The sequence below is a fragment of the Xyrauchen texanus genome, chromosome 21 (assembly GCF_025860055.1).
Source record: "Xyrauchen texanus isolate HMW12.3.18 chromosome 21, RBS_HiC_50CHRs, whole genome shotgun sequence".
In the NCBI taxonomy this organism is placed as follows: Eukaryota; Metazoa; Chordata; class Actinopteri; order Cypriniformes; family Catostomidae; genus Xyrauchen; species Xyrauchen texanus.
In genome coordinates, this window is record NC_068296.1 from 26,270,764 (window position 1) to 26,285,902 (window position 15,139).

Genomic DNA, 15,139 nt, shown 5'->3' on the forward strand with positions numbered 1-15,139 from the left:
ACACGATTGGCTGATTAGATAATCGCACAGATGATTGTTGGTGCCAGATGGGCTGGTTTGAGTATTTCTGTAACTGCTGATCTACTGGGCTTTTCACGCATGCCGTTTGAACTGACAAAATCTATGGTAACTCAGATAACCTCTCTGTACAATTGTGGAGAGAAGGATATCAGAATGCTATTCTGTGATGCAGGTTGGTGCTATTTTGGTAGAACAAGGGGGACATACAAAATATTAGGCAGGTGGTTTCAATGTTGTGGCTGATCGGTATATGTATCTATACTAACATAATTTTTTCCCAAGTTGTTACCTCTGTGTTCTCACAAACTCATACATTCTACATGACTTTCCAAGAAGTAGTTTTTATTAAAATGTTAGACCTTCAATCAAATCTCGTTTTAATTTTTTTTTTATCAATAAGCAGCCTTAACCGCAGACTTAATGAATAATGCCCAACTGGCTGCATGGTAAAATTTAGTTTACCTTAGGTCCATCAGTGTGCCATTACACTCATAACTACAAACAGCACCAAGACATACTGAGATCATCCTGAATTTGAAACATAGTGAGGAGTTTATTCCAAAAGAAATTGTTTTTCTGATTTTCTCAAAGTGGACAGAAATAATAATAATACAAATTTTAATTTCTTTCAGATCACAATTTTAACACAATATTTCACATATTAAACAGTGTTTCATTGAACCTTGTAAATAAACAATTTAAGAGCTGAGTTGCTTGCATTTCTTAGGAGTGCAATCCTTTAGCTTTGTCTATAACAAACTCATGTCAGACTCATAATATTAAATAAACTACTACGTAGGCTGAAGCTGAAATGTATCAATATTAAAACATATTTACAACCTGACATGCAATCTTTCCTCTGAGGAAAGATACAAGCATGCTCATTTACCATCCACAGTCTTATTAAAATGGTTTGGCCTCATATCCCACTCTGTTTCAGTGAATTCCACAAACTGTTCACTGACTTAAAAAAAACAACAACAAAAAAACAGAGGACAACAAATGTTTACTTTTAAAATACCTCCTCAGCTATTTCTGCTAAGATTACAACCTCAAAATTGCTTTCTGGTTGTATAAAATCTTCTCATAATTATATGTACAATTGCATTTCTGTTGCCATTTAAATAAAAAACAATCTTACAGAAAGAAACACAGAGTTTTGCATTTTCATTTTGTAAAATATTTAGAATATCTCTTTATGGACAATAAAAACTGCAATTTTGGTGGGCAAATGAAACCTTTCAGTGCAAAGATTAAGAGGGTTCATTAGATTGCACTGTTCCACAAGGCAAGTTCATATTTTGGACCAAACTGTGAAAAGACCTTAAAATTTCACAGCATGTTAAACCTACAGTATCTCACATAAGTGAGTACACCCCTCACATTTTTGTAAATATTTGATTATATCTTTTCATGTGACAACACTGAAGAAATTCACTTTGCCACAATGTAAAGTATTGAGTGTACAGCTTGTATAAGTGTAAATTTGCTGTCCCCTTAAAATAACTCAACACACAGCTATTAATGTCTAAACCGCTGGCAACAAAAGTGAGTACACTCCTAAGTGAAAATGTCCAAATTGGGTCCAATTAGCCATTTTCCCTGCCCGGTGTCATGCGACTCGTTAGTGTTACACGGTCTCAGGTGTGAATGGGGAGCAGGTGTGTTAAATTTGATGTCATCGCCCTCACACTGCCTCATACTGGTCACTGGAAGTTCAACATGGCACCTCATGGCAAAGAACTTTGCTCTACATAAAGATGTCCTAGGCTATAAGAAGATTGCCAAGACACTGAGCTGCAGTACGGTGGCCATGACCATACAGCGGTATAACAGGAGAGGTTCCACTCAGAACAGGCCTCGCCATGGTCTACCAAAGAAGTTGAGTGCACATGCTCAGCGTCATATCCAGAGGTTCTCTTTGGGAAATAGACGTATGAGTGCTGCCAGCATTGCTGCAGAGGTTGAAGGGGTGGGGGGGTCAGTCTGTCAGTGCTCAGACCATACGCCGCACTGCATCAATTTGGTCTGCATGGCTGTCGTCCCAGAAGGAAGCCTTTTCTATAGATGATGCACAAGAAAGCCCGCAAACAGTTTGCTGAAGACAAGCAGACTAAGGACATGGATTAATGGAACCATGTCCTGTGGTCTGATGAGACCAAGATAAACTTATTTGGTTCAGATGGTGTCAAGCGTGTGTGGCGGAAACCAGGTGAGGAGTACAAAGTAGGGCTGCACGATATTGGAAAAAATTGACATTGCAATATTTTGTTTTTCTGCTATATATATTGCGATATGAAATAATACAGGATGACTTCGCCAGATGACGAATTATTCTAGAATGATTGGGGTGATTTTGTAGGGAATTGCATCTTCATGGAAAATTGTAATTAAAAAAGAAACTGAATTTCTTTTGACTTATTTTGGGTAGTATATTTTATTATAATAATTAATACACTGTTTAATTCACCATGGTTAAATTGTATTCATGTAATACTATATCAATTCACCCTAAAGTCAATGATCTAACATGTTATGATATTAATAATGCATGTTGCTTACCCTAAAATAAAGGGGCTCATTTGTGAATGAAGAGTGGTGTCTAGAAGAGATCCAGGAGATTACAGGAGGCTTTATCTCTGAACTCCAACCAGGTTAAAACAGAGCATTACACTAAGGAAGTTTCATTACCACAATAGGGCATTAATGTGAATGATAAAATAAGTAATGTAACATTTTATTACATTACAAATTAATTAATTTTTTTTTTTTTTTTTAAGAAATGTAAACCATAAATATCTTTTAATTTAAACCCTTTGGGGGGGTTTATTTTGCAACCAAATCCTCCATTTCTTTTTGACTGATCCTCACTCATCATTTCATCAAGTGCAAGCAGAGCCTGCACGTGAACAATGTGCAGCAATTAACTTTGTTTAAATTATAATAAAGTCTGTGTATCTATGAACCCATAAATCTGAGTAAATTACATGATATCAGACAGATATAATGCCACTTTTCCAATCGGAAAAAAAATATTGTAGACTATATGTTTATCTTACTACATCGCACATTCTGCGATGCGACAATTGCGGAGGCGCACATCTCGATGTCGATGCTGAAACAATGTATTGTGCAGCCCTAGTACAAAGACAAGTGTGCCTGGCCTACAGTCAAGCATGGTATTGGGAGTGTCATGGTCTGGGGCTGCATAAGTGCTGCCGGTACTGGGGAGCTACAGTTCATTGAGGGAACCATGAAAGCCAACATGTACTGTGACATACTGAAGCAGAGCATGATCTCTCCCTTCGGAGACTGGGCCGCAGGGCAGTATTCCAGCATGATAACGACCCCAAACACACCTCCAAGACGACCACTGCCTTGGTAAAGAAGCTGAGGGTGAAGGTGATGGACTGGCCAAGCATGTCTCCAGACCTAAACCCTATTGAGCATCTGTGGGGCATCCTCAAATGGAAGGTGGAAGAGCACAAGGTCTCTAATATCCACCAGCTCCATGATTGTCGTCATGGAGGAGTGGAAGAGGACTCCAGTGGCAACCTGTGAAGCTCTGGTGAACTCCATGCCCAAGAGGGTTAAAGCAGTGCTGGACAATAATGGTGGCCACACAAACTATTGACACTTTGGGCCAAATTTTGACATTTTCACTTAGGGGTGGACTCCCTTTTGTTGCCAGCGGTTTAGACATTAAAATGGCTGTGTGTGAAGTTATAACAAAATGTCATTTCTTCAGTGTTGTCACATGAAAAGATATAATTAAATATTTACAAAAATGTTAGGGGTGTACTCACTTTTGTGAGATACTGTATATTAAAAAGGTAGATATTTGCGATGAAGGCATCTATATGTAAATTAGCAGCACCCAAAATCATCTTTTAGAAACATTTACATACTGTATAATTAATGATGTTTATATGTCTTAAGTAAATGAGAATTTTTTTCTTTCTTGGTTTCATTAAACATATACTTAACAGACATGCCAAGTTATCTTTTAAATATATAAAGTCAGCATTTCGAAAGATCGCAATAATACTTTCTAATCAATGTCCAAAATATTTCTCCACTGCTTAATCAAAACTTGGCATAATAATTGTATATGTCCATCATTACAGTCTTCCATCTACCAAAGCCCTCGGTCAAATGATTTCCAAAACATCCACCATAGCAACTTTATCCTTTAATCTGCGCTTTAAACAAATTCCTTCAAATAACTTTACCTTTTTTTGGCTTGAAATTATTTGTTACAAATAAAAAAAGGGAAAGCAGCACTCTTTACTGATCTGGATGTTTTAGGTATTTCACAGCTAGCCTTTCTTTTTTTAAAAAGGTTTCAAATAGAAAACATTGAAACATTCTACATGCAAAATTGTCCTTTCCAGTCCAAGGATAGTTTCCCTGGTAAAGCACGTTCTGCATTGGTGCCCTCTGTTGACAGTTCTATCTTTGTAAACGGGCCAGTCCACAGTCCTGTGAAGCTGTTTGGTGGAGGGGGGCGTTGTCATCTGCGTTTACTAGCTCCTGGGTGTTCCCATTTGTGGGACTGCAGTGAGGAGTTAGCTTGCGGAGATACTCTGCGTGGACAGGTTTATGGCACTGTAGCACCCGGATTGCCTCATCAATTCTGAACCATTTTCGCTTACGACCTGCAAAACATATAGTATATTAAATCAACAGCATTAACTTAAATGGAAAATCCAAAAATGAAAACTCTGTCATATTTACTCACCCACACATCATTCCAAAGGTGTACAGTATGCTGTTATTTGTTTCACAAAAAAAAATCACCATAAATGTAAAATCCTAAAAGAAATCCATACAACTTTTTCTCTTATTGAAGGTTCTGAAGTCTTCTGTGTAACTGAATGAAAAGTCGTTATTCACTGATAATCTTTCCCTCTGCCAAAGCTCTGAAATCTCATTCATATTTGCATTCAGATTCAAAATTGGCAACGTACAGTCCCAGGTTTGGCGTCACTGACAACAAATAGCATTGGTTCTTGAATGTGAAGTAGCCAAATGTGACATGCAATTTAGAATATGCGGAATAGAGAATGCAGTGGAGGGGAAGATTTTCAGTTAACAACATACATTTTGGTCTGTTCTTCACACAAAGCTATTGTATGGCTTCAGAAAATTTGGAATACAATGCAGCAGTCATATGGACTACATTTATGATGATTTATTGTCCTTTTTAGAGCTTGACAGACAGTGGTCACTATGAATTATCATGGTGTTGAGAAGAGTTGCATAAAAGATTCTTTAATATTTTTTTCTTCTTTGTTCCACATACAAAAAAAACAGCATATGGATTTGGAACAGCATGGGGGTGAATAAACAAAATATTGTTTTAACTATTTAAAATGTTGATATGTTGTGACAACAGTGATTTTGGTAGATTACTTTAACATTTTGTGCATTCCTTCAGGTGATCATTTTGGTTTTTTGAATTGCTTCATTTACTTTTGACCTTCTGCCATTAAATACACTTGCTGCTTGGTTTTAAAAATGCATAGCATTGATTTGAATACAGTACAAAAGGTCAGTTTTGCAGTGAACTTGTCAGATGTTCGGCTGCACAACCATCTGGCTGACAGACATTCCACTTTATTTGTAGTCCTCAAAACTGTATCTCAAAAAGTGCCCACACATTCACCTAAAGGATAAAAAAATGGCATGTTGATGTTGAAAATGCAGAGGGTTAAAAGGTTATCGAGTTGACAATAAGATTATCGAGTTTGTTCATTTAACTCGGCTTTGGGTCAAGTATGCAGCTTGCTTCCTCTCAGTGTACTAAGGTTATGATGCCCTATTTGGCAGCTGAAACTATGCTACAGGCAGAGAGAGTTGGAGGCCACTGATGGGGAGTGAAGTGACGTTAACTGGAAAACAACTGTGCCGCTGCTACAGACACGCCTCCCAATGAACAAACTTGGGGCTATTTATATGGCTACTGTGAGTGAAGGATTACCAGGTTCTCTCTTTCCACACCATCTACAAATAGTGCAAGTTTTGAATTGCACTGTCTGTGGGCAATGTTATTTTTATGGATCCTTCCCAACAACAAAAATCCAGTAGCAGATTTCAGTGGCTAATCCACATGCCTGCTAAACATCTGTAATAGCTTTGTTAAATAGTTCCATAAATCCCCATTTTTGCCCTTCCAGATCAGCAGTTAACAGAAATTAGTTTGTTAGGATTCAGATAAGCTGGCGAAAACCCACCATTAAAACAAATTAAACCATGTCCTTTTAGCAGACTAAGCCTCTTCTGTACACAAATAAAGTCCCCACTATTGATTTACTGCAGCCTTGGGAAGGGATAATTTTGTTAAAGTTTATGGAAACACACATATTTATACTATTCATTTAGTATAAATCTGTAAGCAACATTTTGCTCTGTCGGGCTGATTTCGATGCTCAAACAAATAGAGCAATGTTTTGATAGCGCCACAGCCATTAAACCAGATTTGTTTATATTCAGACAGCTAGCTACATATTGATAATTTAAATAACTTTAATGTTCTCAGCCAGATTCTCTTCAAGCCATAAAGATATTTCCTTTTATAATAATTCCAGCAATAATGTCAGTAAACATGCAAAGAATATTGTGAATTTGCACCATATCCAACTCAGCAGCACAAAATAAAAAAATGATTATTGTAGGCTTACTGTAGTGAATCGGGGTAAGACAAGGACAAAGTTTTGAACACTGTTTATGTACTCACTCAAAAATGCATTTCTGTTCATTGCAACCATAAAAATCTTCCTTAATGCAGCTTTAAAAAGCTGTTATATATGCATAGTCATGAACTTATCTGATACGAACACTAGTGGGGAAGAGTTTGCATAAGAAGAAACAAAAGCATGAAATGTACACATTTTAAATGCAGAGCTGCCATTGTTTAGACCCACATAGAAATCTGAAAGTAAACAACAACTCACCTATATTGACTGAGTCCTCCCAGTCTTCCAGTGTCTCTGTTACAGTAAGCACATACACATAGGTCCGATGTTTGCTGTCCTGGTTCTGTTTTACAGAATAAGAAAAATATATTTATCAGGTGGTTACTCAAACTCAATGTGTGATACACTGGAAAGCATGCATTGAGAAGGTGTGAAGATAACATTATTATAAGCGTTTATGAAATAAAAGTCTTGTTTATTAAAGTCTCAAGTGTGTGACATTTATTAGTACGATATGCAAGCAGGACTGAAGTAACATCTTACTTTATACAAGGCAGCTTGGCAGTCTTACCTCAAACACCCCCAGTAACCTGCCAAGAGTGCCCCTCACACCAGCCTGTTCAAGCAGGAATAGACATGGAAAAGAAGGAAGAGAAAGCTGCAACATTTGCATTTTTTCCCACCCAAAAGCTACTTTTACACTTTGGGTATAAATAAAGTTGCTTTCACAAGATGTCCCACACTGTAAATCATGCAGACATATTATTCTAACTAAACAGTAAAAAATGTTTTATATAAACCTTGCATTATTTAAATTGTGTTACCTTTAACAGGTCATGTAGTTTAACATAAAATATGTAAAAAAGGGGGTTATTATGGTTAGGTGAAATATACTGTAGAATATTTAAAATATAAATGGCGCTATGACTGCAATGCAATACTTTTCACATGATTCTTTTTGTAAAAGGCCTGCGAGAATGAAAGCATTGGAGATATTTGTAACAGGTAAAGGACAGGCGAGGAGGCGGTGGGAACCGGCTGAACAGTCAACATAGTTTAATGTAAAGCCCAACATAAAACAAACACACACACACACACACACACGCGCAGCCACGAACTGGTGTCTCCAGCTTCCCTTTATCTCGCTCCCCTACCGTTCATCTGATTCAGCACTGGCCTCACGGCCCGGCCACGCCCTCCACCTCATCACAATATTTTAATAGCATCTCAGATTTAAACCTCATTAAAATGAGTTGGGAAGTTCGATCATTTCACGATTATTATTTAAATATGAATATGGAAGTCTCACCGAGGCATTTTACATGCTTTATGTTATAGCAAAAATAAATGCAGGAAAATATTGCTGTTCATTTCCATGTATTGCTATATTGGTAAATAAATAAAAATTAGACGTAGTTAATCCTAAAATGAAAATGTTAGCCTCAGTCACCATTCACTTTCATTGTATGGAAAAAAATGCAATGAACATGAATGATGACTGATGACTGAGGCTAACATTCTTCCTAACATCTTTTTTCAGCTATATTGCCCATCCCTAGGGGTTATGATGCTTTATTGTGTGTATACTTAAGAACAGGAAATGTCTGAGTCGCCATGTGATGGTTGGACATGTGAACGACGAGCTCTGCACACTTTGTTTGTTTTTTAATAATTTTTGTATCAAACCGGTGAGATTTGATACACCCTGCTACATAACTGTTCTAAGAAGTCAACATGTCAAAGAATTCAAAATGGAATTCTTGAGATATTATAAAAGACACTTACGTGCTCAAGCCGATACACCAGATAGGCCTGCAGACCTGGGACTTTGTTTGGACAATGCATTGGGAGATATTCAGTGGCAACTGGCGAGCATGTCTGTAATACTGGCGAAAGTCGTAGCGGATCTGTAGGATCTTGCTGTAATACGTTGATCGATTACGGCGATGTAGGTAAAATTCTCTGAGTTGGTTACAAGAATCGGGGATGTTGTGAAATGAATAGATTATCTTGAGTCATCGGAGAGGGAATTAGCTGTTAATTCAAATGCGTTTGGGAAAAACTGGAGGATTTGGAGAAACGTAATCCGCTAAACAACGTCCGAATTGTTGGAATTCCTTCGCATGAGGAAGGCTGAGATATGGAAAAATTCCTAGATGAGCTCTTCCCATGTCTGCTTGACATAACAGGCCATAAGCTGGAAGCGAGCTCACAGAGTCCCGGCTCGGAGATCCGCTGAGGGAGACAGGCCCCTATCAATTCTGGCCAAATTTTTGAGATCAGCCGATAAAGATCTTGTGTTACGCGAGGCAAGGAGTAAAAGGAAGGCTTTCTTGTAAAAATCACAACATTTTCTTGTTCCCAGACTTTACGAATTCGACAAGAAAGAATCATGATTGATTCAAGGAATGCAAGAAACTCTTACATCAACAGAAGATCGCTTTTGCACTTATGTTCTTGGACAAATTAAGAAAGATAATAAGGATGGCTGCAAAATATTTGCATGCCCACAGCAAGCAATGTCCTTCATAAAGTAAATTTGTTTTTGTATTGAACAGGAAGTTCTTGCCCCTATTTTGCAAAGCCTTTCTATCAAACTAATCGGAGAATTAAGTTACACCCAGTTATCTCGTAGTTAAGTGTCCAGAGTTTTTAATTCTGTCATTTATTTAAATGTTGCCTCGAACTTATGGCTTAACCCCAAATTATGTATTAATAAGTCCCCTTTTTGCTGGTCAGAGTGGATTGTGAGGAGGGTTACTACACTCTGTGACATATATGAGAGTGGAGTGTTGAGATCCTTTGAAAATCTGGTTCAACATTTTGGGATTCCCAGATCTCAGTTCTTTAGATATTTACAGGTGCGACACCAGCTCTGTACTATTTTTGGGAGTAGCATTCACTCTGGGAGTGGTGATTACTGCTTTTGGAAAAGGCCATGTGGCATCGGTGTATTACTCCCTACTAATTCAGAGTCTGAGGGTCGGAGCTTCAACCTCTCTCAAGATATTATGGGAGGAAGATTTAAACTTGGTATTGGAGGAGGGAGAGTGGGCTAGGATTCTAAAAAAACATCATGTCTGCATCTAGAGATGCAAGGGTGAGCCTTATGCAATTCAAGATTTGACATCGATTTTATTGGACCCCTCTAGATTGTAGATTGTCTTGGTCTTAAAGACACAACCACCTACAGGTGATGCCAATCAGGGGATGGAGACATAACCCATGTCTTTTGGGGGTGTGTTAAGATCCCGGAGTTTTGGTTGAAAGTTCAGAGTCTTGTATGTAATGTATTGGGCACTTTCATTTAGACCTAGATTCTGTATTTTGGGCAATGGGGCATTCATTGACGTTGAAAATAGGCACATAAAGAGTTGGATCCTAACTAGCGTAATGATCGCCAGACAGGTTCTTTTAAGGGGATGGGGGTCAACGGGAGCACCCTCATTTCATGAGTGGTGCTCAGAGATTGGGAGAGGGTGGTGGCCTTTGAAGAAGGGTCATTTAGAAAATCTAATTTGTTTATAGAGAAATGGGGCAGATGCCTGACATTACTGGATGTGTAAATATTATTATTATTATATTTTTTATTTATGTATTTTTATATACGTCTATAATCATGTGTGTACATACTTTGTGACCATGGGGATGTTTGTTGGGGGTCGGGGTGGGATGGTTGCATGGTTTAAATGCTTGAATGATCCCATACAGTTTATATATATATATATATATATATATATATATATATATATATATATATATATATAAAATATTTTATTATTATTATATATTTCTTTGCTCTTGTATATATATATATATATATATATATGTTTTGTGGAATCAATAATAAATGTTTATTACAAAAAAAGTAAAGGAAATGTCTATCTCATTTTGACATGAGCTGCAGGATGATTCTTAGCATGTTTACAGTGGCTTAACAAGATGATGATCACACCACATTTTTGGAACCATGCCAGGTGACACGGACACATTAGGCAAACACATTATACCCAGCACACTGATCTGGGAGACCCGAGTCCCATGTTTCCATAACACAGGAGATTCCCAGACATTGCTCACAAGGGAACAGCATGACTTGATCCAGACACTGCAAAATACCCCACCCAGCCTCGGTTCACCCAGTTTGAGGGAAAACCCCCAACTATGCAACCACGTGCAAATCTGGTTGACAAGACCATTTACAATCGGAACTGACAAACAACAGGGGCAATTTTAGAGACTACGAGAGATTGTCTATTTAAACTGCCAAAGGTGTATTTCTATCATGAAATGTATCCTCTTCTGACTAAGTCACACATGTAGATGAAGAAACATCTGTATTTGTCCTTTTCAGCGACCCTGTTGATAACCATTTATCCATTTTTAAATCTGTTGTAGCCTACAGTTACTGTATGCAGCAAAAATATGATAAATTGGAGGGTTATTCTTAAACCAATCAGCAAGATTGAATAATGAACGCACAGTACCAGTTTAATATTTATTTTTTGTTATTTAATTATTTATCGAATTATGATATTTAATTATTACTTAGACATTTTTACACATATTTACAAAGTTATTATTTATATTAATTATAATTATTATAATTAATAATTATTATTAATTATATACGGTCTTATTATATACTGTATATACCACAATACTGTCGCCTGCGGCCCACAGGTTGAAAACCACTGTAATAGAACTTTACAAATTCATACTATCCATATGTTGGGCAATTCCACAGAAATGGTCAACCGCATATTGGGAAAATAATATGCTTATACCAAAAGGAACAAAACCCCCTTTTAAATTCTGTATTATATGCTCACGGAGCACTTTATTAGAAACACTTTGGTCCTGATTAAGTGCCCAATGCGGTCTTCTGCTGTTGTAGCCCATCCACCTCTAGATTCAATGTGTAGTGCATTCTGAGATTCTCTTCATTTCACAACAAATGTTCAGAGTGGTCGGAGTTACCGTAGCCTTTCTGTCAGCTCGAATCAGGCCATTTTTCATTGAACTCTCTCATCAACCAGGTGTTTCCATCCACAAAACTGCCACTCACTTGATGTTCCAATCCCAGGAGATCAGCAGTTAAAGAAATACTCAAACCAGCTCAACTGGCAATAACAATAATGCCATGGTCAAAATCAGAGATGTATTTTTTCCTCCCCATTCTGATGGTTGATGTGAACATTTACTGAAGCTCCTGACCCATATCTGCATGATTTTATGCATTGCACTGTTGCCACACGATTGGCTGATTAGATAATCGCATGAATAAGTAGTGTGAAGGTGCTTCTAATAAAGTGCTCAGTGAGTGTAGTGGTTAATGGATGATGCCATTCAGACTGCTAGAGGGGCCACTTGCTAACACAGTGCTGACTTACGCACTGAATGCAGAAATAGTATTTGTGCAAGGCCATTTTAAGATTTCAACAACTTTCCTTACAACTGAAATCAGATAAGCTATTAAAAGTGGTGAGAAAAGAGGGAACACAAAACTATAATGATGTTGTCCTTGGTAAACTTAATGGACAATTATAAACCACAAAATCATTGCAAAGATATAATTAATCTACAATATAAATAGCTCAGCTCCATCTGGAAGAGGACCACATTTTTAAGATGCTCATTTAATTTCCTGTGGGCAAATGCCATCTTTTACATTTGTTTTACTGTGGTAACCACATATATTCATGCCCACAGAGGAATTACCTGCTTCACCAGGACTTTGAGACATCCTGCAACTGGCAGGGTCCCATGAGTGCTGCCATAGCGAGCATACCATAATTCACAGACAGGTTTATGGTCTCCTCAGGTCTCGGTAACACTATAATGGTTTAGGTTCCACCTTTTAAACCATTATGTAAAAATAAATCCCTCGAAGTAAAAATCAAATCATGTGCATAAAGGATAAAATGGATAAAGAATAAATAGGCCTAATATGGCTTAGTTGCATGCATGTTTTTATTCAGAGCTATGTGATTAATCTTCGTTTATCTGAAATGTCAATCTCCTAGCATGCGATTTCAAGTGAACTGAATTAAAATTATGTACGGAAACATCACAAGATTTTGACAGCATAGCTGACTAATTTCTTTATATGAACATACATCCCATCCTAGCCCATAAACTGCAAACATAATTTTCTTAATCAGAATGTTGTCGTTTTCCATTAGAAAATATCTATTTATCTAAAGACTAGTTCTTGAATTCAGTTAACCTTTCTTGCCCCTTCGCAAATTGTTTTTAAGCATAAACCTAACAATATATTTAGATTTCCATCAAAAAAATAAAATGTGATTCAATGCTACATGTACATTTATCTTGCATGGGGAATACAAAATTAAGCCACAGAAATTGGGCAACCGCAAGCTTCCAAACACTGTGACTCTTGAATCTCAGTGAGATATACATTTCAGACAGAGAAGGCCAGCAGTAACAGGACAAAGTTTCTAAATGTCACTGCAATATTTCAGAGCTGTCAACAAATTACCCTCTTGGCAGACTCTTACAATGGCTCTTCAGTGTCATGACACAGGCCTTCCTTAAAATGAACCACAAAACCATTAGCTCAACATATCCAAGACAGACATAGAAGTGATGCTTTTAGTGAAGGCTCTTAAATTGAATTTGACAGTGAAGTTGCTGATGGTTTAAATCACATTGTGAATGATGATTAAGGAATCTATAATGTTGAGGTATCCAATGGCCATAATTCTCATACCTAAACTGACTATAACAGTTTCAGATAGGTGGCAAAAAAAATAAGTAAAAATTATGAATGTGTGGTGATGTCCAGTATTGCAGACTTGTGCAGAGACTTCGTTAATGCGCTCCAACCTACAAGAGTGCCCTCAACGTTGCTGATCTTGTTGGTCCTAGGGAGGGCAGCTTACAAATTAATGCTCATTAATCTTGTTGACATTTTCAAAAAGTGTAGTCAATGTGGTGAAAAAGAATTCCCTAATAAGCCCACAGTTTCATCGGCTAAATCTGTCTTATTAGCTAACAAGTTACACTGGTGGCCAAAAATTTGGAATAATGTACAGATTTTATTTTAATGTCAGGACATTAATAACGCGAAAAATTACTATTACAATGTGAAAATAATGTTCAGAACTCAAACTACTAAAAGAGTTCTCATAAAAAAATCCTCCACGTGCAGCAATGACAACTTTGCAGATTCTTGGCATTCTAGCTGTCAGTTTGTTCAGATACTCAGGTGACATTTCACCCAACACTTCCTGTAACACTTGACAAGACAGCCACATCTATGATGAGCACTTCTCACGCACCTTACAGCTGATCCCACAAAAGCTCAATGAGGTTAAAGGGTTAGTTAACCCCAAAATGAAAATTATCCCATCATTTACTCACCCTCAACCCATCCTAGGTGTACAGCCATGGCCAAAAGTATTGGCAGTGACATCAACTTCAGTATTTGTAGATTATATTTTCACATGTTTCTATGGTATACTGGAAAAAACAATAAGTATTTCATAAGCTTTAAAGGCGTTTATTGGCAAAAACATTCAATATATGCAGTATTTTCAGTGTTGGCCCTTGTTCTTCATAACCTCTGCAATTTGCTCTGGCATGCTGGATATCAGCTTCTGGGCAAAATCCTGACTGATGGTGATCCATTCTTGCCTTATTAGTGCTCGGAGTTTATCACAATTTGTGGCCTTCTGCTTGTCCACTCGCCTTTTGAGGATTGACCATAGATTCTCTATGGGATTAAGATCCGGGGAGTTGCCTGACCACGTTCACCGAGCCACTTCATTATCACTCTTGCCTTGTGCGTTCATCACTTCTCACTGGAGCTTACGCTACACCTACATCATACGCCGGAACTCGACTCTCTTGTGAACATGCGGACAGCCGTTACTGGAAGCCAGTGATTATAAAGTTATAAATATGGATATTTTCTTACAAAAATGCACTGTTTCACCTCAGAAGGCCTTTATTAACCCCCTGGAGCGGTATGGATTACTTTTTGATGGATGGATAGATGCGCTTTTTTGGGCTTCAAAATCTAAGGTACCATTCACTCCCATTATAAAGCTTGGAAGACCCAGGATATTTTTTAACATACTTCAGATTTTTGGGTGAACTAAACCTTTAAGATTAACGACACATTTCCAATTATCTTGTTCAATGTCTGTTTTACTTTGCCCACTACTGTTCTACTGTTGTACATGAAACTGGAGTTGAGCGGGTAGAATTCAATGAAGCTGTCAGCTGAGGACATGTGAGGCGTCTATTTCTCAAACTACAGACTCTGATGTACTTATCCTCATTGTTTAGTTGTACATCTGGCCTTCCACATCTCTTTCTGTCCTTGTTAGAGCCAGTTGTCCTTTGTCTTTGAAGACTGTAGCATACACCTTTGTATGAAATCTCAATTTTTT

At 37.6% G+C, this 15,139-nt stretch overlaps 1 protein-coding gene across 1 annotated transcript in view; it reads right to left on the reverse strand.

The window, feature by feature from the left end:
• Positions 1–374: 374 nt before the first annotated feature.
• The window catches only part of LOC127662011 (diphosphoinositol polyphosphate phosphohydrolase 2-like), a 43,308-nt gene continuing 28,543 nt past the window's right edge, over positions 375–15,139 (reverse strand). Inside the window, exons 3-5 of the mRNA XM_052153023.1 lie at positions 7,291–7,335; positions 6,978–7,062; positions 375–4,679 (exon numbers count right to left, since the gene is read on the reverse strand). Of these exons, the coding sequence (XP_052008983.1) occupies positions 4,474–4,679; positions 6,978–7,062; positions 7,291–7,335 (336 nt within the window). The 3' untranslated portion in view covers positions 375–4,473. The remainder of the gene's footprint in view (positions 4,680–6,977; positions 7,063–7,290; positions 7,336–15,139) is intronic.